This window comes from Coturnix japonica, chromosome 3 (assembly GCF_054131305.1).
Source record: "Coturnix japonica strain WE chromosome 3, WE-NBRP24, whole genome shotgun sequence".
Classification (NCBI taxonomy): Eukaryota; Metazoa; Chordata; class Aves; order Galliformes; family Phasianidae; genus Coturnix; species Coturnix japonica.
This window is the reverse complement of record NC_140665.1, coordinates 100,943,224-100,968,709: the sequence shown is the minus strand read 5'-3', so window position 1 is coordinate 100,968,709 and position 25,486 is coordinate 100,943,224. Positions and strand designations below refer to the sequence as shown.

The 25,486-nt window shown below is 47.8% G+C and overlaps 1 protein-coding gene across 4 annotated transcripts in view; it reads left to right on the top strand.

The window, feature by feature from the left end:
* Window positions 1–25,486, top strand: part of XKR6 (XK related 6) — a 153,750-nt gene that overhangs the window by 84,383 nt on the left and 43,881 nt on the right. For 3 of the 4 annotated variants that reach the window (XM_085544265.1, XM_085544264.1, XM_015859693.3), the window contains exon 2: window positions 12,839–13,035. In XM_085544265.1, the coding sequence (XP_085400391.1) occupies window positions 12,839–13,035 (197 nt within the window). The other variant, XM_085544267.1, reaches the window with a different exon arrangement.

Here is a 25,486-nt window from a genome sequence, read left to right as displayed (position 1 = left end):
GATCCATCTCCCAGGCCTTATCCAGGAGATCTGTGGGGAAGGACTCGACTCGGATCAAATCTGAGCATCCAGTTCTTGATGGCAGTTTCTCAGTCAGGTGCCTGTGCAGGATCTGCAGCATGTGCAGCCTGCCATGGTGAGGATGCAGAAGAACTGGGCAGGGTGGGCTGCCAGACCCATCCAGAGCTCAGGTCACGTTGAAGCCTGACTGAACCTCACAGTGTCTTTCTTTCTTGAGTCTAGAAAACTGCCTTGGAAAAGGAATGAATATTTGCAGCGTGTGGATTCATTTATCAGCTTTACTGCAGCCAGATGCTCTTGCAACACTTTGTTTTCCTATAGCATCTACTGTGCTAAATGGCATAAGCAGCTTCCAGCTACTGCAGAGGTGGGGTTTTTTTTTTAACCTTGTGGTGGAGAAGGCAACCCAGAGCAATGGGAACAAATGGGGATGAGCCCCAGCAAAGCCTTTGAGCTTTGCATGGGATGCTCCATGGGCAGCAGCATCGATGTCACCCCAGCCTCAGCCCTCATCCCTCTAATGGGGCCTGGATGGCTGCATGAAACAAAGCCATCAGACATGGGAGGATAACAGTATTGGGAGGTGACAGCAGAGTGGGGCTTTTCTCCTTCCTGAACATGATGGGATTTTGGTAGGGGGCCTGGACCAGCAATGCAGCCTTTGAGAAGCAAGAACCATAGGCTGAGACAGGGCAGCATCAGTGGGAAATCAAGGGTCAGGCTTCAACTCTTCTACAAGCTCCCTGCATGGCCGCAGGCAATTTATTGCGTCTCTCAGTGCCTTGGTCCCCTGCTGTTAATAACACATCCCTTCCTTTGCTGTGTCTCTGTCCTTGTCAGTTTAGATTGTAAATCCTTAAGGGCAAGAACTGTCTCTTACTATTTGTATGAACCGAACTCCCTACAATCAAACTCTGATCTCAGCAGAAGCCTCTTAGCATCGCTGTAGTATAAATAACAGTGATACCTAGGAGCCAGGACTGCTAGGTTCTGTGCCCAGGTCTCTCAGCACTGCAGTGCACCAGGGACCAGCTGCTTCAACCTTTTCTAGAGTGAAACACCAATAAAACAGTGTATGGAAGGACTGGCTGGATGGGAGAGGAATGGAGGATCTGATCACAAATAACTTTATTGCAGGTTGGTAGGGTGGGAGTTGGGTGACCTGTTGTGAGTAATTGATCTGAATGTGCTTGAGTTTTCTAGAGTTGATTATTAGCCCTAAGAAAATGAACAAGAAGGGTTTGGTTTACCCATAGGGCTGATCCAGTACTGAGCAATGGCTTCACTGTGTGACTTCTGTCCTGCTCCTCCACGCTTCCCGTCCTTCTCTGCCTTAAGAAACAAAGCTGTTCAGAGGGGTGTATTCTGCCCACGTCCTGCTCTGTGCTGCCTACAAACCCACCAGGTCAGAGCCAGCTTTATGTGCCACTTCTCTTTGCTGATCTCTGAGCACTGACATTGTTGTCAAAGGGCACTGCTGGTGACAGGAGGACTTGCAGCCCTGGAGGATGCAGGACAGAGGGGATGGCTGGCTGTGGCTTGCAGGGACGTGCAGGCTCTGCTGTCAGTCTCGTAGCGAGGCTTTCTTCCAGCTGGTGATTGCAATGGGCAGCAGGAGCTGAGGGGGACAGGACCTCCAGGCTTGAGGTGACAAAGCTGAGTCCCCACTGGGGAGACTTGGACAGGGAAACTACAAGCACAGGGAGCAGGAGCGACTGATTCCTTATCTGTGGCAGAGTAGGTTTGGTTTTGTTGTCTAGGTAGCCTGATGAGATGAGTTCTAAGAGCCCTGCCTAACTGTCAGTGGGAAATGCACTCCATTTTAGTGTCAGCTTTGCTTCCCATGGGAGTATCCTTTCCTATGTGTTAGCATGGTCCCTGGCACTGGCCCATTTCCTGTATTCCCCGAGTCTTTTCCATGGGGAATGGAGTATGTGCGTCCATTGCGAGTCCACAAGATGGCTTATCAAAATCATGGCAGTGAGGTGAGAGACATCTGATAACAACACGATGCAAAGGACATTGGGAGTCATCTGGTATCAGCCATCACATCTAATCTGGGTTTGGGGACCCTGCCTGTCGTCAGTGTAAGGAGATGGGAAATCTGTAGGAGGTGTTACAGACACTTATCTTAGGATGGGATGAATGGCTGCCTGGAAATAACTTGGATGAAAGCTGGGACTTGGAGAGGATGGGTTTAAATCGGTTTTCCCACTTTTAGACAGCTGAAGTGAGAAAGCAAATCCTATTCAAGGAGATTGGGGTCCCACTTCTGTGGCTTCAGAAAAGATTTTTACATACATAGCTTTCAGTATAAAACTCACATCTAGGACTGTCTGATAGATCTGTGGATATGGGGAGATCCAGATACTCCACACAGCTGAGGGAAAAAGATGATGTGTTGAAAGCAAGGGGAAAGAGAGTTGATTCACCACCCTCCCCCTCCCCACTTTCCAACAGAGCATCCACATAAGATCGTGTTGATTCTCTTCCTTGCTGGCACCCGGCCACTCTGTGCCACTGAGAAAACATTTCCGGCTGCAGGGAATCGAACCTCCATGCTATTCTATCTGGGCCATCCTTCAAGCCGGCTGATGAGAGCCTTCCTGACATGCTGCCATGTCTCAGGAGATGCCTAAGTGTTAGATATCCTGCACCGCAGCCCCAACATGGGAATCTGAGAGCCTCTGCTCCTTACTTGGCTCGGGGTGGTTAATGGGTTCGTCTGTGTTGTATTATGGCCAAGGTCAAAGCTGTCCTTCACGCCAAGCAGAATTGGGATGTGGACCCACATGAAGGGGTTTGAAGGCACCAGAATACTCTCTGGGCTGTGGGGACTGTTCCTTAGTTGGGTGCTGAGTTCTAGGCCAACAAATGGGTCGGTGTGTTGACAGCATGGGATGATGGAAGAGGAAGATAGGAATCCTCAGAGGTATCTGCATCCTTTTAACCAGTTGGGGCTCAGCTTCAGAGGGAAGGGACAATGTGAGTGAGATTCAGAGTATGTAGAGGAGGGGTTATAGCAAATCCCAGCTCCCAAAGCTGGCTTTGCCATCTCTATTTTATGAACAGGGCATTTCAGAGCCTGTTCAAGCTGCTCTCTAATGGCAGGTCTCTCAAACATCTCTGCAAATGTAGGTGATGGAGGCTAAGTCCCATCGTCTGAGGCAGTGAGTCATGGGGTGGTGGGGACTCTTGAATGTAGAGTGATGGGAAGAGCAGAGTCCCAGGCTGCAGTACTGCAAATAAGATATGGGAACTTGGCTGCAGAAGGACAAAGTTGTTTACAGTAAGGGTGGTGAGGAACTGGCACACGTTGCCCAGGGATGAAGTGGATGCCCCATCCTTTCAGACAGCCAAGATCAGCCAGGATGGGACTCTGAGCACTGATGGAGCTGTAGGTGTCCCTGTTCAGTGCAGGGAGTGGGACAGATGGCCTTAAAAGGTCCCTTCCAACTCAAACAGTTCTTTGATTCTGTGATTCTAGTAGATGGAATGGATTCGTGGAGTGCTGGAAAGTCTTCCAGGCCCATCCCAGCAGGCAGCTGCACCACCTTTCCCATCCATTCTGCAGCCTGAGCTTCCCCAGCTGCTTTGGCCGCACGCCTTCCTTCTTAAGTAGAGACCTTTCATGTTCTCCATTGCTGGATCCTTGTATCACTGCACAAGGTTAAATCCTGCCTCCAGGAGACAGTACTCTGCGGGATCAGAGGAGGCAGGAGAAAACAGGGCGGCCAAGATCAGGGCTTTGGAGACAGCATGCAATGCCAGCAGGGAAAGATTGCGTCTTTGCACTTTGGAGAGGCAGTGAATGACAGAGGGGCTGAATGATTCTGCAGGGCAGGGGGAACACAGGGGGAGGAAAATCCATTCATACATTACCGGAATCAATAACCCCCATGTGTCATTTAAGCTGGCCTTCCCCTAGAGGAGTGCAAGATGGAAAAGACCTCTCCTGCTTTGCTGATGAGAGCAGAAACCCGTGCTCAGGCTCAGCCAGAGGAAGGTGCCTATAAGAGATTATTCAGTGGTGACTCCTGAGTCATGTCTAGATCAATGAGTTCAGCAATTTATTGATGCTTCTGGGATATATCTCGTCTGAGCAGTTACGATAGTCAATGCTAATGCAAACACCCCCCTGCGCAGAGCAGGGCAGCTGCCTTGGCTGCATCAGGCATGCAAGAGGCATTCGTTTGGGCTGGGGAAGCGTTGTGAGCAGCGGGAGGTCGAAAGGACGCGTGTGAGAAGGAAGGGCTTTATTTCCATTTGTGTCAGGTGCTCACCTTGCACATCCGAAAGGAGACAAGAAGCAGATCCAGGACGGGGCAGGGAAACAAGGGCCTTACGAATTGCAAACCTCCCCCTAGCACCCCAATACCCCAATAGAGTGAGGGAATTCACTTGACCTCCCTGCATCCTTTTCTGTGCTGAAGTGCATGAAATCAGCCCCTCGTTGCAGGATGCCGTGCCTTGCAGATGCTGTTTGCTGCTACAAAGCTCCTACAGCTGCATTGGTGTCACTTGGACAAACTGCCCGCCAGCACGTGTGCTCTGCAGTGAGCAGGGGGGGGAAGGAGACGTGTTCAGGTGGCTCCGCTGCCATTAAGCTCTGAACAGAAGCTCCTTCTGAATTGGTAGAAGGGAAAGGAACAAGTACTGTAATGCTGTGTGATACCACACCTGGGCTGCTTGTTTTTGCCTGATGGTGACCACTAGAAAGCATCCCTCCTTGCTTCATTACTTACAGTCAGTCTTAATGAGGAGCCTGTTTAATGAAACAGCTGCAATTGCAGGTACCTGTAGGCTCCTGTGTGCAGCTTGTTTTTCTGTAATGGTACATCCATACCCTGAGCCCCCAGCAGCTGGAATAAGTGCTGTGAGGAGGCAAGCTGCTGGGATGCTTGTTGTTAATCATGGGGGTGGGAGGAGACCTGTAACATCACTGCAGGTCATACAAGGAATCATAGAATCACAGAGTGGCCTGGGTTGAAAAGGACCACAATGATCATCTGGTTTCAACCCCCTGCTGTGTGCAGGGTCACCAACCAGCAGCCCAGGCTGCCCAGAGCCACATCCAGCCTGGCCTTGAATGCCCCAGGATACCACGATACTTAGATTCAATGCAGTGTCTGCACGTGTGTGCGTGTTTGCAAGCCTGCATTGGCACTCACAGCCCCCTTAAAGAACAGAGTACAAATGTGCTACACAACGCGCCAGTGCATTTCCTCTGGCCAGGAATAGCTGATGAGTAATACAAAGCAGCAGAGGTAATAAATATTGAAGAGCTGGGTAACGTTGAAGTTCTGTGTAATCATACAATCACGGGATGAAGGGGACCCTAAGGACCATACAGGTCCAATGTTCTGCTGTGGGTGGGGATGTCTTCCACTAGACCAGTCTGCCCACAGATCTTGAATGATGGAAGGTCCTAAAAGTCAAACACCCCGAATCCTCCTCCTGACTACAGCCCAAATGGGTGTGATGACTTTTCCAGGCCCTTCTCTGGTCCCCATCGGGACGAAGGTGTGACTGACATGGATGGGCTGACAGCCATCAGACTAACAAGGGTTAAACTCTTTCCTGGCAGGCTGGGATGATGCCGTGTGATTTCTGAGAGCCCAGAGAGGAAGGCAGGCCCTTGGTAATGTATGCACAGCTTCTGTGGAACTAAAAATAGCCGAGATCTGAGGCCGCTCTTCCAGGATTTCACAGGCGCTCACCCAATTCTTAGCTCCTTTTTTCTCCAGCAGACAGCAAAGCGAAGGCGACAGCCTCGGCTCTTGTGCTGTGTCTCTATGTCGGGAGCCCTGCTCTAGGGATGCTGTGACCTAACAGCACAGACCAGCTGGGGATGTGCTGCTGAATGCTGTATCCCAGGGCTGTGGTGGTCCCTTATGACACTGGGCTGCATCCCAGTGTCCCCCCAGGAGGGTTTTGGTGGCTCTGAGTGGATCCGTTCCCTTTGCTCTCCTCCTCTGCTCCATAGAGTTCTTCATGGGAGTGCTACCCATGAATGGCTTCAGGTTCTACTTTGACCTTGATGGCCAAGGAGAGAGTTAATCCTGTAAATTCAGTCAATTCTACCCTAGAACCCCAATCCGGTGCCTTATATCCTAGGTGGAGATGTGACTCCCCTTCCCCAGCAGCTAGAGCCTGGGAACAGGAAACGTTTCCACCTGACCAAAGGGATCAGCCCTATATCGTGGTTCATTTTGGTTCTGGGGTCCAGATGAGTTTTGGAGGGTTTAATCCCCAGGCTGCCTGCTGTCTGTGTACGGATCTTTGGACCTGCTCTGCCAAAAATGGTCTGTTAAATCATATGGGAAATGGAAGACACTAAGGAGAAGAAACCTCCATGGTACGCCTCCATCTCCAGGGACCCACACTGCAGCCAATCCTTCCCTCTCTGCTGCTCTCATCCTCCACCAAGGGATCCTGGGGGCTTACAGAGAGTTCTGAGGACATGTCCCTGTCTTCAGCTCCCAAACCAATGCAAACTCATCCTCCCCTGAGATATCTGGTGGCTCTGGGAAGTCCACATGATGCCAAGTTATCTCTGGAGACCGTCTGGGCTAAGTACTATAATGCTGCTCATCCTATAGAAAGGGCAAGGTGACTGTTTCCATGTGTCCCTGTAGTATCATGCCCTTGAATACATACATTTTTGGAGCCCTCAGGCTTTTCTTTGGGTTTGCCCTGAAACTTGCCTTGCAAGGAGCTGAGACCAGACAGGTCATTTTCAGAAGGCCTCCATTTACTTTCAAGGCCGCATCCATTTTGTAACACTTAATGGACTGGGACCACTTTTATTTCTGAAAGAAGAGCCCTGACATTAAACTCACACAGTCTTGAAATGAGAATTCAGCCTGAGTTCAACTTTCTTTCTTTCTGCGTAAAGCTATTTAACAGCTTTGATTTAAAACAGAAGGCTTTGCCCCAGGGCGATAGCAGTAGGTATCAGAATATACTTTAAGTAAATAAGGGTGGGTAAAATAGGAAAGGCATTGGGACTGCAGAATTGGAAAGGGTTTGGGGAGAACCTGTGACAGAAGAGGGCATTTGGCTCAGTGCTGGGATACGAGACCATCCCACGTGTGATAGATGCTGTGACATCTCTGTATCACCCAGCACTGTGGTGCCCACTCCAGCAGCCCCTGTTACCCTGCCTGCTCTTTTGAATGGCACAGAAGATGCTTCCCACATTAAAATTATGAGAGAAAGAATTTTCAAGCCATGGTGATGAAGAGGTCCTTGGTTGTTGTTTTCTTTCCCTGTTTCAGGCTGTACGCTTCGCAAAAGAATTGACAAGTCAAAACATAAACACGATTTCTAAAAGCCCATCTCAGCACTGTAGTAAGTCCTGCTAGAAAGATGATCTCTGATGCTGTATTGATTTCCTGAGCAAAGATCTGCAAGTGGGGATTCTGTCTGTCCCCATGAGCCCCATGGGCCATGGGAATGCAGGCGAGGAAAGAACAGGTTGCCCAAGGAGGCTGTGGATGCCCCATCCCTGCAGGCATTCAAGGCCAGGCTGGATGTGGCTCTGGGCAGCCTGGGTTGCTGGTTGGTGACCCTGCACACAGCAGGGGGTTGGAACCGAATGGTCATTGTGGTCCTTTTCAACCCAGGCCATTCTATGATTCTATGATATGATTCTGTGACACAGCCGTGTCTGTGCTGCAGACAAATATCTGCAGCTAAGGAAGGAGAAAGTCACACAGATGAATGCCAGGAACAGCCCCCAGACTGCACAGCATGGGGACAGACAGCACATACGTCTTCAGCCTCTGTCAGCTTTAGCTGCAGTGATGCCTCTGTCCCAGTTCTCTGCCCTTCGTGTCTGCTGGAGGTTGTGACCCCAGCACTGTCAGCAGGATGAAAGCACACCTGCAGCTCTGCCATGAGGTCACAAAAAACAGTCCTAAATCTCTGCTTAAACTGCCAGTAGAAAGGGAATCGAATGCAGGCTATGGGCAGTGTCCTGGAGGAGGCAATATAGAACATGCTGTGCTCTATTGGCAGTGCAGCTGAGGCAGCTCCACTGCACAGGAGCTGAGAACATTACTTTGAAATTATAGAATCACAGAATGGCTGGGTTGGAAGGGACCTCAAGGATCATGAAGCTCCAACCCCCCACCACATGCAGGGCCACCAACCTCCACATTTAATACCAGCCCAGGCTGCCCAGGGCCCCATCCAACCTGGCCTTGAACACCTCCAGGGATGGACGGGGCATCCACAGCCTCTCTGGGCAGCTGTTCCAGCACCTCACCACTCTCACAGTAAAGAACTTCCCTTGAAATCCAACCTAAATGTTCCCTCCTTGAGCTTAGAAAACCATTCCCCCCCGTCCTATCACTGCCTACCTAAGTAAAAGGTTGATTCCCCTACTGTTTATAACCCCCTCTTAAATATGGGAAGGGTCTGTGGGGTCCCTATCCTTGGGGATTAACCGCACTTGTCTGCACAAAGCCATGCGCAGGTGGAAGTTAACCCCACTTTGAGATGAGACTTGGTCCATAGACCTCTAGGACTCCCCTCCAAACCAAATCACACTATCACTCCGTGATAAGATCCTCCCTAATGTACATTTTGTGGAATAAATCATATGCCTCTCCTGTAGTTGGTGTATATAGTAAAGCCATCTGTGTTTTAAAACAGCTTTAGACAAGCTTAAAATACAAAATGATTACAGTTTCTCCTACACAGCAGAAGAGTGGCACTATCGTTTTTCTCTAGCAGGCAGTTGCAAACAGGTTGTCTTAAAATGACCTTATAATATAAATGGACATTCAAATGTCATCCCTTTGCAAATGCATGCATTTATTGAGTGAGGGTTTGAATCACATGAAGTTGTTTCCACTGAAGAGGTGGTTATTCTGGAAGCTGGACTTAGAATCACAGGATCACAGAATGGTTTGGGTTGGAAGGGACCCTTAAGATCATGTAGTTCCAACCCCTCTGCTGTAGGCAGGGATGCCTCCCTCCATACCAGGCTGCTCACAGCCCCATCCAGCCTGGGTTGACTTCGCTTGAGTCTTGCTCCCAGAGAACCTTCCAAGCTAATGTAATGAAATAATATTGGCATTCCATGTTCAGTGCCAAGATAATGGCCCCCCATGTCCCAACAAAGATGCTGTCCTCCTCTCCTGGTTTACAGAAGTCACTAATGGTGTCATGCCCTTCATGTAAAATGATAACAAAGAAAAACCCCTAACAAATGTTGATATTGAACATGTTAATTGCTCTGGTAACACTACGTTTGATTTTGACTTTTTTTTCATAGATAGCATTTTGCTTTTATGTTCTCCTGTTGCTTGAGCGCTGCATCTTCTATTCCTTTTTATATCCCTTAGAATGAAAATAATTCATTAAAATTAAAAAAAAAGCAGGCCAAAGCCTCAGCTGGTGTAAATTGCTCGAGCCCTATGGATGCCAGCTTGCTCCAGCTGAGATCTGGCCTTACGTAACCTCATTTTAAGGCTGTGTTCAGCCAGCCTCCCTTTCAAGCCTTCCAGCTGAGCAGTTCCACATGTCCTGATTTCCTTCCTTCCAAGGAGTGGGCTTTTAATCTACAAACACCCTCTGGTGAATAAAGATAATGGCCCTCTGCAAGAGTTAGCAGGAGCGCCTGGGGAGGAGGTGGTAGGAGGGTGAGCCAGCAGCTGGGTAACCAACACCTCAAATCATCTGAGCACCAGGTAAAAAGGTTGGTGCCATGGGATGGCTGCTTCTTACTCCAGTGCTTCTGGTCTGTAGGGTACACTCAAGAGTCCATTCATGTCAATCTGTTGTCTGTGATCTTCTAGGATCAAAAATGAGCCCGGAGGGGTTAAGACTGTCAAAAAATGATCACTGAGGTCAGAAATACTCTCATTTTTTCATGGATTTGCTTCTCAGTAAGCAGTGGTAGGCTTAGTTATGCTTGGTTATGTTTGGTCAAGATGTGTTTCCTAACCTGGAGTTGTTGGGAGTGGACTCAGTAGCCTAAAATCTTATTCCTTTCCATCTTTTCTTATACCTGTGGTAAACTTAGTGAATTTCAAGACCTGCTCATGGGCACTGTGACTTCATCAGGCTGCTAAACTGTTATCATCACTACTAGACTGATCAAGGCATAGTAGTGCTCTCCCAAATAATAACCTCAACGGGGTTCAGGACTAAGCAAGGGCCAGAAATCACATTCAGTTCTGAGTCTGGCTGGCTTGGGGTCATGACAGAGCTCATTTCTGGGGTCATCTTGGGCCAATTGACCTTAGGTAAGGCAATCAGGCTCACATGCTTCATTGACTATTGTAGATGCAGCGTGAGATTCTTGACCTTGATCAGCCTGTGGTTGCATCCATTAGAACCCTTCTTCCCTCAAAACACAGCCCAGGGGCTAAGTTGCTATTCCATACTGTGCTTCTATGGCCCTCATGCACAACATTATCCTAATCTTTTCCCTTGCTTCCTGGGGCATCCTCCTGTGCTTTCTGCTGGTGGTGCTCAGCCACCTCTGTCAAGAGAACAGAGCCAAGGAACAGACAGTATCCTGCCATGCTGTTGTATTGTCCATGCAAGCCCTTGCAACTTTGGTCAAGGCCAGCCAATACAGATGTAGGCATGTGGAGTCAAGTCATGCCAGCTGGACGAACACTTTGATCTCTTCTGTTTAATGGTACAAACACAATGTATGACTCCACAATCCCATCTCTGGGCATTTCTGCTAAGCAGCCTTTATCATCCATAGGGTCCTGTCCAAAAGTTATTTGATCACTGATGGCTTTTGCTCCTCCAAAACACGCTTGGTTGCAGGACAGCATCGCCTTTGCCCCGCATGGTTTGTGTGTTGCTTCAGCATCCGTAGTAAATAAGCATGAGAGTAATTATACCAACAGGAATTCTGGGAGCTCTGCCAGAGCGGAGGGGACAACCAACCCTTTGTGCATGGAAAGAGAAACACCCCAACCCTGAATTAGTTCTGTCTCTTGAAGCCGTGATGGAGCTCAGAACTAAAAATACACGCGTGCACGCAAATACACACACTCATAGATAAAAATAGCCAGCGTTCAAAAAGAAATACAGAAAGCCCGAGGTTAGGCTCCTGGATCCAAAATTAAGCTCTGAAGTAAATAAATTAGCCTGATTTTTCAGAAGCACAGAGAGGTGAATGGCTTTCAGTGACATAAGAGGAAGCATCGTGTTGCTGAAGCTTCAGGATCAGGCTTGAACATGGATTTGAACGCCTAATTATAGAACCCTGTTTGCTGTTGGCAAAGTATTTTTTCCTGGACCAGGGGGTGGAGTGGTGTGTCGTCTCCTGGTGGTGAGGCAGGATTCACCACCTTGAGAAGCTCAAAAGTCTGAAGCATCCCCTCCTTTTTGGAGGCAGAACACAAGGAGTGTTAGGCAAGAGGTTGAGGTTGGGAGGTGGGGAGAGTCATAGAAGCATAGAGTATCCCAAGTTGGAAGGACCACCATGTCCAGCTCCCAGCTCCACACAGCATCACCTGGGTATGGTTGACCCTTTTGGCTGCTCATGTTCAACTTGCCTGAACCCTTGTTAAGCTGCATGCAGTCGGTGATGGCCCAGCCTTCCAGTTTGCCCAAATATCTCTGCAAGTCATCTCTGCCCCTTGAAGGAGTCAACTGCTCCTTTTGGGCATCCATGACTCAGTTTCCCCAACTATGGAAGGACAGTGGTGCAGCCAACCAATGCAAAAAGCTGTAGGTCCCACCAGTGTCACCTGTGCTCGGTATAGCATTTTTCTCGAGTGTCGAGCCCCACCTGGTGGTTTTCCTGCGTCAGTCATATGGTGTCGTCCGAGTCTTCCTTCGGGGTCATTAATTTTCCGTGGTTGTGAACAGCAGACAGGAAGGACAAAGTGCTTGAGCAAAAGCAGAGCTTGAAGAGCTTCTCTCCCATCTCCCTATCCCTTGTTTAGAGCTATGGAGGCTACCAAGACTTGCATCCTTTCCTCCCACTCTTCGTAGAATGAGCTGGGTTGAAAAAGACCTCTAAGATGATCTTGTTTCAACCCCTTTCCTTGCCATGCAGTCCTCGGTGGTCAGGAATGATCTCAGTGGTTTGCTGGAACGTGGTTTGAGGAGCTGGGAGCCCATCCCAGCACCGTGTCCCACCCCCATGCAGGCATCTGAGATGGGGCAGTGGGGATGTTGTTTTCCATTCACTCTCTCAGATGACCAGCTTTGGGGTCAGCATTAAGTACAGCAAATCCTATGCTGCATCTCAGAGCACAAGATTACAGCTACTGCTCAGAATTGGACTACTATTAGGTCATTAATATCAGCAAGAATTAGCAGGGAACCTATTAGAAGATACTCATTATATATCATTGTACTACTATATAGGAGATACTCCTTAAAATGCCTTGAGTCTCGTTGGATCTGGGCAGCTTTTGCTGCCCTGATTTGATAACTCTGTTGACAGAGGTTGCCCATAGGTTCTCTCAAGTGAAGTTGTGTTCTCAGGGTGAGGTTTGCAGGTCTCCTTGCACACCTGCTATGGAAACAGAGACAACAGAGCAATATCTATCCATACACAGCACCTCCTTCTAGTCTAGCGTTGCCAAAATTGCAGTGGCAAGCTGTGTGGGCTTTTGCATTCGTGGGTCATGTGTGCTGAAGGTGCAAATGCCATCCTGTTGCTCCTCCAGAGATGCCGTTAGAGCTGCAGAGATGCCTATGTCCATCCCAGTCTCCCTTATCCCCCAACAACCTCCCTCCCCTCAACTCCTGACCCACAGCCCTGTTCCCATTGGATTTTGTCTAATGCCAAAGTCTCACGCTTTGCTTTTCCTCCTGTTTCCTGCAGGTATATCCGAACTATGTACCTGGGGATCCAGAGTCAGAGGCGGAAGGAACACCAGCGGCGTTTCTACTGGGCTATGATGTACGAATATGCAGACGTAAATATGCTGCGCCTCCTGGAAACCTTCCTGGAGAGCGCTCCTCAACTGGTGCTACAGCTCTGCATAATGATCCAAAAGAACCGTGCAGAAACATTACCATGTAAGTGGGCCCCTCGTCCTCCCCTCCCCATCCTCCCGGCTTTTCCTTTGCTCAGCTACCGATGGACGCAACCTAATGGTGTTACGGGGCTGCCACTTTGGACAAATCTCATTCCAGCTCCACTTTGCGTTTGCTGGGTAAAATTTGTGCTCTTTCCACTGAGAAAGAACAGTATCAGTCATAAGATGAGCTCTTCCAAACCTTTTACAGTCCAGAGGAACTAGTTGTATTATCAGAAGGAGGCAGGCAAGCTCTGTTATGGTTGAAAGTGCCACCACTTTCTGTGTCACTGGGGGAACACAGTCCTTCTGTGCCTCAGTTTCCCTCCTAACATCTGTGAGGTGATAAAGCTGGCCAGATTTGGCATTACATTGCGAGGACAAGCAGCTCAATGCTTATGCAATGCTCTGATGGTGTTGAGTGTAGTATAAGAGGCTTGGTTGTAGGCTAGAGGGCCTTTTGTGTAGAGTGCCCAGAAATTAATGTTGATCACTGTCATATCCTGCCCTTAAGAGGGTGAAGGGGTGACTGTGGTGCCACCATTCTCGGCAAGTCCAAGAAAATAGAGGGGTGAAGTCAGTGGAGAGGAGCATATGGACACAAAGATGTTGTAGAGTAGAGATTGCTGGAGACGTATAGTCAGATGGGCAGAATCTCATAAGCAGACACAGAGTAGAGTTGGCCAATTGTAATGTCTTTTGCTGCACTGAGGTTCTGTAGCATGGGAAGTCCATCCCACCCAAGAGGCATCTGCCCCTATCCCAGCCCTTGGATGAGCATCTCCCCATTCCATACCCATGGGCAGGCTGGCCACCAACAGGTCTCCAGCTTGAGAGAGAATCGTCCCTTCTGAGAACCATCAGTGTTATCAGCTGATGAACTGCTGGGTTACACAGACCCTGCAGAATCTATGCACCAGGGATGGCACTTAGGTAGCGTTTCCCAAAGATGACCTGTCTATGGCATTGCTGGGCATCTGGGAAGGTTCTTGGTGCAGATGTTGGAAGCAAGCAGACCTGTGGCTGTTACAGTTTGCCACTTCCAGGCATGGCTGCCTAATCCACTGGGCAGGCTGCATCATTTTCTTCCCCCTCCCCTCCTCCATCCATGCAGTTCTTCTGTTCTTTCATCAAAGCAAGCAGCCTGCTTTCTCTTCTGAGGCAGCACACATCCTCTCTCTGAGAGCACAGCAGGTGATGCCCAGGGATGAAGGCAGCACAACTTGCTCAGCACTCCTGGCACAGGTGCAGGGTTTCCTGGAGCTCCTCCATGATCCTGTTTTCCTCCCTCCCAGCCAGCACGTAATTCTGCAGAGGGAAATTAGTTGCTGAGAGGATCAGTTAGGAACAGGAGCGTCAGAGATTTCCTTTAAAGCAGGCAGAAATGAAAGGAAATGGAGATAAGTATTGTTAGGAAGTCGATGTGTTTAAAAATCCAGCTTCTTCTGACTCATGGTGTTTATGTGTCATGGGACAGGAGAGGTCAGTTCTGCTTCTAAGCAAGGAGAACATCGGCTGCATCACTGGGGGATGCACACGGGCAAAACAACCCCCATCAGGGCTTGTAAACCCAGGTACGGCCCATGTTTATATGTCCACACTCCATTTGTTCCTATGTGACACTCACAGTCTCTCATGGATTCAGTCAGTGCTAGGGGATGGTCTGCTTACCATTTCCCACAGCATACATCCCACTTTGAAGCTTCAGTCTTCCCTATGCTTAAGAATACACTGCCAAGCCCAGTGCAGGAAGCCAAGACAGTCTGGAGAAGCAAATGTCAGCTCACGTCTACATCTCCTATCCAGTAGATACGGCATTAGTGCAATGCCAATCACGACTTCTTGCTTTTTCCTTTTGGTTCCCATGCTAAGATAGCTGTTGAGGTGAGAGGATTGGATCCTTTGGAAGTACTTACTTAGATCCAGAGCTTCTCCTTCAGGAATGTTTAAGAACACAGAGACAGGAAGGGCTGATTTTAACTGTGGTGGTTACAGTTAGGGAGCAGATGGGGATGAGATCAGATTCATACTTTATTTCCTGGGTTCCTGAGTTGGAACTTAGGTAAAGTCCCAGACTCTGTACGGCTCAGGACATCATCTGCTGAGATTTCATGAAGGTCAGATCCGTTCCTTCATCATATCCTTGGCACAAGGCAGACCAGATCTCACCTTAGCTGCTGTTGCCTGATGACTTGGGAAGAGCAGAAAATAGCACGGAGAGAAAAGAAGCAAGAACGCTGTGTACTCCATCAGGTCAGCAGATCTGACCTGGAAGATGCATGCTGAGAGCCTGAGCAGGAGAACCTCGTGCTGTGTCTGCTGGGATAAGCAGGTCTACATCAGTTCCTGAATATGTATGTGGAAGGAGCTGGTATTGGTATGCAGGCCCATCGCGAGCAATTCATCTGCTACGAGCGCAGCTGTCTGCAAAGCTGGCAATCAGTTCAGAACAGAGTCATAGCATCATTTCCATTTAGGTTGGAAAAGACCTTCAAGATCATCAAGTCCAAACGTCAAACTACAGAGCATCATCACTAAGCCATGTCCTGGTGCCAGCAGAGGGGGAAGGAGGGAGGATACCTCTAAAATGTGGTCAGCCTATATCCAAAAGGGCCAAAGGATGGGGATGGACTGCCTGCCCCGCATCTGGACTAGATGGGGCTGTGAGCAACCTGGTCTAGCAGGAGGAGTCCCTGCCTATAGCAGGGGGTTGGGACTGGTTGATCTTGAAGGTCCCTTCCAACCCAAACCATTCTGTGATTGTTTGATGATTCTTTTCCTGGGAATCCAGAGGGAATGAAGGTGGTGCATTTAGATCAGCCCTTTATCATTAGGCAAAAGATGATGGCACTCAGAAGAAGGGGCAATCCTATCCCTCACTGACTGTAATTGCCCCTGGGCTTTTGGAGAGGACAGGATTGAAGGGTGGCCCACAGCCTCAGATTCACTGATTGCCTTGGATATCAATTAACACGGTGTATTTAGGGAAGGAAACATAATATTAACAGCAACAAAAAAAGAGCCTGGAAACACAGATTTTCATTCCATAACTGCTCCTTGTGGATAATCCATCTCCCTTCTTGCAGAGTAAGCTTCTGTAAGCCCACATCATCCTTCAGAGATGCCTGTTCCCCTGTGCTGAATGGCAAGGGGCATGTACAACCAACTTAAAGAAGACCCCCAGCTTCTAAACAGCAAGTGTAGGAAGAGAGATGTCAGTTTGTCACCGTAAATCTCTTAAAGAGGTTTCCTTTCACTTCATTTATTTTTTTTTCCATGTGGCTACTTAAAGACTTAATGAGATTTAGGAGAATGTCAAGTATTCCTCCCTGTCATGGTACGAGTGGTTTTTGCAATGCTTTTGATGGGAGTTTGCCTGCGTGAGGCTGCAGTTTTCAGTGCAGGGTTTCTCCCCACCATAAATGTTGTCCATCCACCAACGCTGTGCTGTCTCCCGTGTAGCCCTGAATGAGATTTTCAACGTAAGCCTCCATTATTCAAAGCCCTGCTGCAACCTCCAAGATTTTATAAGGCTTTTGCACTCTCTGCAGCCTGAGGTCTGAATTTGCTTGCTATCAGTTGTCCTTGCTGCCTGGAAAAGGCATTTCCAGCCATGCTGAGTGGGCTTGGGGTGAGTCAACCTCCAGTTGACTCAACACCCCTGCGCCCGAGTGAGAGGCTTCCTGTGTGAGCGATAATGAGTTAGGTCTGATGTGAAGGTAGACTTCTCAATTAATTTTCCCTGAAGACAGGCTGATAGTTAACCAATAATAAGTAGTGAATAATGGCTTTGCTGGGAACTATATACTGGCTGGAATGTCCTGCTAGAAAAGAAATAAGACTTATGGAATGGTTTGAGATGTAAAAACAAGGTGATATGTAAAGGACAACAAATTAATGGATTGCTTGTTAGCCACTTCCCATTCATGCTCCAAAAGTCAATGTAACCTTAGGTGGGGTGAGTTAGAAAGGGAGCCTTCAGCCTTTCAACCTCTCCTGCCCAAGGAGGTTGTGGATGCCCCATCCCTGCAGGCATTCAAGGCCAGGCTGGATGTGGCTCTGGGCAGCCTGGGCTGCTGGTTGGTGACCCTGCACACAGCAGGGGGTTGAAACCAGATGGTCGTTGTGGTCTTTTGCAACCCAGGCCATTCTATGACTCTGTGGTAATAGAAATGTTTGTCTAATAAAATCTTTGCCTCATTGAGTCCTAGATAACAGGAGATAAGCTGAAGGGAAGGTCTAGCAGGGTCAGACTCTGGGCTTGGATTTGTGCTATGTGACAGCTCATAGGGCAAATAAAAATACAACAGTAAAGCTTTCACCTGTGGAGTTGGAGGTGTTGGGGAGTTGGAAATGGGAGATATCCATCCCACAGCCCCAGTTCCTTGTGAGAGATGGGCAGAGAAACAATTGCTTGAAGCCAGGTGGGCAAGGAAAAATGGTCTTCACTGAGTGCATGCCCACTGAAAGAGCTTGGCAGAGAGGAGCTGGGTTATTTTCACTGAAAGCTTGCCCTGATTGAACCACAGTTTCCCTTTAAATGTTCGTTGACAAACCAAGGAGGCTCCAAACACACAAGGCCGCTCAGGAGGCCTCTCATATGACCCAAGTGCTTTGCCAGACAGGGGCATATGGCTCTGTTCCTGCCTTCCCCTCCCTCTCACCAATGCCGGATGACAGATAGCAATTCGGTGCCCTGCTTGAAACAAGTCGCTGGTCTGCAGCCAGTTCCCAGCAGCATCAAAAAAGCCATCTCCACAGTTGGCAGTGGGCACAGAAACGTCTCGCTCTGGCGTGCTGAAAGCAGGCCAACCCAAGGCCCAAGGCTGCGAGTGGTGTGGAGAAAGCTTGTCCTATCATCAACCGTATTGTACCGGCATAGGGAAGAATTGGGTCCAGGAGTCTTTGAAGACAGGAGCAGCTTTTATTTTTCCAATGGGATTTTGGAGCAAGTCCAGCAAAAGACGTCATCCTTCTCCCTTCTCCTACCCCCATCTTCAGCTTCTCTGTCCGCTGCCTTGCTCTGTAGCTTTCGCTCTGTTATTTTGGAGCGCTGATAAAAAAAACCCTTCTGTTTCACATCACGTGCCACCATCACGCACAGGACATGGCACAGCCAATAGAGATGAGTCACCATTCACGGGACAGCAATGGCAGGCAGCCAGCACTGCCAGTTTTAGGTTGTGTATACCGTGGCAGTCACCAGGGAGGTATTGCATCCTCAGAGCACTACACAAGCATTAGCTCATGCTGCCCTTAGGAGCTGCAAGCTGGGAAACTGAGGCACGGGGTGAGAGGTCTTTGGAGGATCTTTATACTACAGGATCCTGGAGAGCAAGGTCATGCCAAACAGGCCCCATGCAGGATATTTAAGGTAATTTTGTGCTGCAGACTTTCTTGGAGACATAGCTGCAAACTCCTGGTTAGAGCATAGGAGACTGTGCACTGCAGTGCAATTAGCTGGTAAAGAAATGATACAGAAGTTCAACCCTTTGTTTTCAGGTTGCTGTGCTGTGCTTTGGGGTTTGTCTCAGGCATCCAGGAAACCGTGATAACTCTGGGTGAACAGGGAGCAGATATCCACTGAGATGTGCAAAGGAAGCCTAGGGAAGATGTAAGGCGAGCAATAGGCAGGGACTTGTCTGTGTTTCTGTCCCTGACATAGATGGAGCAGTTCAGGTTCACACAGTTGACAGCTGGTTCAAAATTGCTGAGCACTGAAGGAAAGAACGTCCTTGTTTCAGAAACTATCACTGTTTTTATACGACCAGCTCAGGGTGACAGTCCTGAATCTGGGAGTGCAACAGATTTACTGAACCAGTGGAAATCTCCTGAAATGACTTTTGTCCTAAGTGGCATTTGACTGACCTCATTGCTTCTAACAGAGGGAGTCCAGCAGGCAGGGCCACTTCTGAAAGGTGCAAACAGACATTTTCAATGAGGGAACAGGTGCATGTTTTGACCTCAGCTTGTCTTTGGGGATGGTGATGTTCTTTAACCTGTTTGAGAGTCAGTCTTGGACTCCATCCTGTATATACATGAACTTCTGAGAAGACAGAACGTCCCAGGAGAGAGAAACCAACCTGAGGATGACTGAACTGGTTGATGCTGGCGTGCCATTGGATTCTGGCCTGCTACACATTGCTCATGACATTTTCAGAGCTTGGGAAACAGAGGAAGAAACAGATTCCTGCTGTCATTCTTTGGAATCCATTTCCCTGGTCCTCACTGCAAGATGATACCAGCTGCACCACATCCGTTTTTGTCACTTTGTCACTCCCCCTCACAGAAACACTCTGCCAGACTTGCTTTCCCTATGCCAGCCCTGTGTATTAAGCCCCAGGGCTGAGATCCGCCCTCTTTTCAGGAAATCAATCCTTTTGACTGCAGTGACAGCGAGATAATTGCACCCCACACAATAGTAAATATCCATAAGCCATAAGGTGAGCAAGATGGGCACTGCTGACTCTTCTCAATGACTGAAGACCTCTTCCTATGGCCAGTAAGTGTGAACCACACTGGATTTCCTTCTTGCCCCTCACACAAGTCAAAAGCATTCCCAGGACTTAGATGAATCTGCTTCTCCAAAGGCCTACAAATCATTTGTGCTTAGGTCTAACCATGAACCAGAGGTGCTGTGCAGGATCCATGCTTTGTACTGTCGCACCGCTTGGAAGTGTTGCCTTGCCATTGCCTCACCCCCAAGGAACTGGCTGTGGGAGCTGTATTTACAGCAGGAAGTTCCTTTTCTAAGACCCAGCACAGTCTGGTGCTGAATCTGTTGAGTTTCATCGTGTTCATAGCCCAAAACACATCAGAACATGAGCACAGCCACTAGATGTTGGTCATCCACATGGTTCAACGAGCAGCGCTGTCCCTGGCACATTTTTAGCCCACAGCAATTAGCACCAACCCCAGCAATTCCCTGGCTTGTAGCAAGGCCCATTCCCAGTGAGCAGTCTGGATTGGGCCACCCTATTTCAGAGGCTGAGACAGAACCATGACCTGGATGTAGCAGTTTACAGAACCAGGCTTTGCTCAGTCACTGATCTCCATGCACAGTGCCCCAGGTTTGAGATCTGTGCTAAGAAAACAGATTCCTCAAGTGACATTTGGACAGAAGAACTTCTAGGGCTTCCCTTCACAGTGCCGATGTGCTCCCCTGTTTTTCAGACTATTCCAGTCCCACCTGCAAGATTTCAGCATCCTTTCAGTTTGTCCCAAGCAAATTTGAATTCTTCTCCATCAAAGTGGTTCTCATCCAAATTAAACAGGATTATCGAGGAGAAAAATGCTGTAGTAAATATCCAAATGCACAGAGTTAAAATCCAAGAATGCTGTATATGTTTGTGGTAAGAGCTGTGTTGTTTCGTGCCAACTATCCCTATTCAGAACACAGAAATGGATGGGAAAGATCTTGATTTAAATCAGATCATGTGTTTTCTTCTCTAGCAAAGTTTTTCCCATCTCAGTGCATTCTAGTAGTATTGTAAGGTGTGTTCCTATACCAGATGTTCCTATTGGTAGAGTTCAAATATTGTTGTGCCTTAAGAAAAGTATCTCAGTAAAGGAAGTTTGTTTGGATCTGTGCAGAGCATAAATCAGAAGTGACTGCTGGAATCTGGGAAGATATTCCAATACTCAGGAATCTCAGCAGATCTTATTCTGTGTGTTAAAATAATCACCAAAATGGTGCTTCTTTTTCCTCCCATTGCTCCAGGAAAGACTAGTCTCAATATCAGAGAGAACAAATCTCGATCTCATCAAGCAGTGGCCACTCAGAACTGAAAAGGCTACAGGAGCAGCTCTGTCATACTGGGGCATCTTCAGTCAGTGTATGCTGATTGTAGATCTATGCTAATCTAGGTGTTTGTCTCATTTACTGTAAATGGAGCTTAGATGGGCTTTTGTCCTGTTTTAGGTGCCCAATAAGATCTGGAGGCCTTGGGGCCTCAGCATTGCTTTGCTGTCTCTACTCAGGCTCCTCTAATCTCTCAGATCCTCTGGGGTCCATTAAGATGCCCTGTATCCCCTTGTCTGTGGTTGTTCAGTTTGGAGGTTCAGGTGTTGGTTGGTTTGGTGGTTACTGGTGTCTGTGTGTATGTGTGGTTGCATGTTCTTTTTTAGTGTTATCCTAAGATAGCAGTTAGACATTCAAATTAACAGGAATTTAACTGGAGTCTTCATAATGACTGGGATGACTGTGCGAAGGGTAAGAGAAAAGTGGCAGTTCATACAGCCTTTGAGAAGAACAGACATATGTAAGAGTTCTTGTGCTCTATTTACAAGCTGCTTTAACCGTGCCTGGGAAATCCTGTCTCCTGCTTACTAAGCTCATTACCACTGCAGAATTAGCCCAAGTAATTCATACCTGCATAAACGTAGACCAGGCTTGAACTGGGTATTTATTCATTCCCATATAGGTGGCATTAGAAGCAAGAGATGCATGTAGCTATTGGTGCTTGAGAGTCTATGTGAACCTTGAAGCAGACCTGCCCATATGAGATTCAGCATGCCCTCCAATATTGGCATTTGGGTAGGATAGCCTGAGCCTTCACTGCTAAGGGGTGGGTTTCCAGGCAATGTGAGCCCCAACTTGAGGGATAACAGCAGCCATCCCTGTTGGAAACAACTCAAAGCTACTGAGATCCTAAGGCAAGATCAAAATGAGCTTCTTGAAGTTCCTGGTTTATTGGCCAAACATCACAAAGGAAAAGCTTGTGTTGTGTTAACAGCCTGAAAATTGCATTCACTAAAGAGAGATTGTTTGCTTTTAGTGAGAGAGGAACAGTGAATTCTTTTCTGTATATTTGTTTAACATTTAGATGGAACATTCCACTTCCCACTTAAATGGAATATACATTTCCAATTAAGTAGCTTCTTGCCATAAATAGAGTTATACTAAATAAAAACACATCAAAAGAGACCTTAAAGGACAGATTGGTCTTGTTGTATGTCCTCCTCCATGTCCTCCCATGATTGCCTACATCTCTGTGGGCATCTTTGCTCGTCAGCAGGATGTTGGAGCCTTGTTTCCCTGCTTGTCCTTCAGTGGTAGAGAATCCTAACGTTGCATCACCTGCATTTCCCCATGTTCTGCTGGATCTGGCAACTTCTGCTCTGTGGAAGCCAGCAGCTGTGCTGCCCAACCTGTAGCCAGCAACAGGTTTCCCCAGTCCTCCTTTCTGCTCTCCTCACCCTTCTAGTGTTCAGTGCTCTCCTCTGAGCTCTGGTGAGGATTTGTTAGATGCCAAGCCACTGTTATCGAGGTGCTTTTCATCTCCTTCCCTTCTACTTGCTTTGTCATTTCAGTTTGATCATCCACACTCAAGACAGAGTCAATGGAACATCAGAGAGGCATTTCCAGAGGGCTTCTTATCCCTTGCCTCAGCCCAGCTCTCCTGGGGTGGGATAAGCACTGAGGCGCGTGATGCAAGGAAGATCTTCATTAAGGATGTTGTAGAACTGGGGGAAGGCTTGCCAGTCCTTACATGGAAGGTGATTGATAGCCAACATTTTCAACAGGAGTTTTGATGCTTCACTGAGGGTATTCAAGGGTATTCCAAAACAGAGAGCAGATTATCCCATTTCTGCTTGGCCCTGGGTGCTTGTGCCTCCTGCAGAAGGATCAGTGGCTGGCCTGCATCCATGAGAAGATACAAGACTGGATGGCCTCAGGGCCTGAGCCAGTTTGGCAGTTCCTGTGTTAACAGAAGATATGAATAGGAGAAGACATGACGGAGGCAGCCGAGATAACGAGAGCACAGATCAGACGAATGTGGCTGGTCACCTCTTCTGGCAGTACAGAAATAAAGGGGCGTTTGGGAGAGCTGAAAGGCAGCAGGATGAAAGCGGAGAAAAGCAAGCCCTTTCGAAACACAATCCACGGTGAACCTGTGGAGCTCTGTTACTCAAGGCAGTGTAAAGCCAAAGACTTGGGGGGAAGCTAAAAAGGGATCCGACATTTCTGGGGTCAGTGAGGACATCTGCAGTCATCCTAATTATGTGGAAAGAACAGGCTTTAGGAAGCGTTCACGTTTCAGGCCATGAGCCAGCCTTTAACTGGTAGGGGTTGGAAGGCAACTCTCTGTATGTGCGAGCTATTTTGAGGTTGCCTTAGTATGACAACCTGCTCCCCCTCTCTCAATACAAGGCTCAGGAATGTGGATGTTCATATGGTCTAATATGGAAGAGTTTCCTCATGCTATCTTGGTCACAGATGGTCTTGAATAGAAATTCAAAGCAAACTTCATTGTATCAGAAAGCCCCAGTGGGATTCAGTGGTAAAAGACCAGATGTTGTCCAAATCTACTTAGAGATTGTTTCGGGAACTGAGTTACTTGTCTTTGCTCCCTTCCCAAACAGTCTCCAGCATTTTTCTTATGGATTGATGAATCCATCCCATGGGAATTGGAACAGGGCTGTGAACATTCCTTGGAGGAAGGTCTCATAAGAGGTCCCTACCAAGGGAGCAGATGCTGAGGATTTGAAACTCAACCCTTACCCAAACTGCAGTGAAAACGAAATGCATGTCATGAGAAGTGGGCAAAGGATGTCAGAACAGCCAGTGAAAAACTCAGTGATCAAGTCACATCTCTTCCTAATGTCAGGCTCTTGTTTTCCATCCCTGGTCACTCCAGCTCTGAGTGGAGTACAGAGGTAAGCTGGCAATCCAATGTCCAAAGGCAGAATCCAGTATAGACTCAATCAGATTGCCATGACAGATGGACACAGTTCCCATCCTAGGAAATGTTTCAGTAAATCTCTTTCTTTTACCCAAATGTCCTCTGGAGTTGAATGGATCCCCCAGCTCTTTTGGAATGGGATCCATTCCCCCTTGCTATGCAACTAAATTCATCTTAGACATCTTAACCTTCATTTTAAACTGTCCAAATATAGTTGACACCCTTTGAGGTCACTGGATGGAGGAAGACCCTCCAGAATGGTGTCTTCACTTATCTCCCCATGTCTGAGATGGGTGAAATGAGTCAATCTCTGATGGAAGGTGTGGTTTTAAGCCAAAACCGTCCTTTCCATAAGAAGCAGACAGAGGAATGGAGAAGATTCTGCCATCAAAGTTAAGCTCAGCTCATCTTTTAGACTGGGTGTAACAAGTTGCCCAGGGAAGTAAGAAGTTGCCCAAGGAGGCTGTGGATGCCCCATCCCTGCAGGCATTCAAGGCCAGGCTGGATGTGGCTCTGAGCAGCCTAGTCTGATGGTTGGCAACCCTGCACATAGCAGGGAGTTGAAACTAGATGATCATTGTGATCCTTTTCAACCCAGGCCATTCTGTGGTTCTATGATATGATTCTATGATTGGTTTCAACCATAGAGTTACTTTCAGAGTGTTCAAGAGCTATAGAAATAGTGGCACTCAGAGTGAGTATGGCCATTCCTGGGTCAGGCTCATGAATGACATTAGTGTTCATCTACTGGAATGGACTGTGGACACACTGGGGAAATTGGCTAAGGAGGTGAACTGAAATTCTATGGAGAAAATGAATAGCAAAAGAGTCTATGCAACCCTTTATTATTTCTTTAATGGTAAAGATCCATATTCTTCCATTCTGAAAGTGAAAAACAAAGGGGAAGAATGAAAGAAAGAAGACAAAAGTTATTCCTTCCCATGAGAGGAAATAAAAAAAGAAAGATCAAGCATCGGACTCTACAGGAACAGATGGAAATTAGATCTGGAGTCTGATTCTGATCCCCCTTGCCCTGCAAATAAATAGCAATAATAGATTAAAAAAGAGGGGAGAAGAACTCCCAGGCAGTGTGGTTTCACAAGCAGAATTTGGCTCCGTCTCTTTTGTATAGGAACACACTTCCACTCTGTGCATCAGAATGAAGGCTGTTCCTCGATTCATGCTGAGCTTCAGTAAGGAACATGCCACCCAAAGGGGAAAACACAATAAGAGGGTTCACTGCACAGAGCATGAGCAGCCAGCGAGTGATGGGGAGGACCCGAGATGTAGCACGCTGCGTTAAGCAGGTGCTGCCTTCATTGCAGAGCTTGATGGAAGGATTTGTGTCATGCTGAGCACTTGCTGTCCAGCCCACCAGAAAGAAATGTTGGTATCTTCCTGTTTTTTGTAAGAGAATCTGTAGGAGAATTAGTGTCACAGAAGAAATAGAGAACCATTGAGGCATCTTGTTCAGCTTTAAAGGGACAGGCGCCACAGTAAGTAAGTAGGCAATATGCTGTACTAACTGCATTCAGGTTTCCCACAGCAGATTACCTACTTTTTGTGGAAAACTTCTCTCGTCTGTAAAAGAGGGGCATAAAATCATAGAATCACCAAGGCTGGAAAAGATCTCTGAGATCATCCAGTCCAACCATTGACCAATTACCAACGTTTTCCACTCAACCATGTCCCTCAGTACAACATCTAATAGTAGCGCTATGAATAAGTGCAAAATGGATATAATGTTCATTTCAAATACCATTTTTT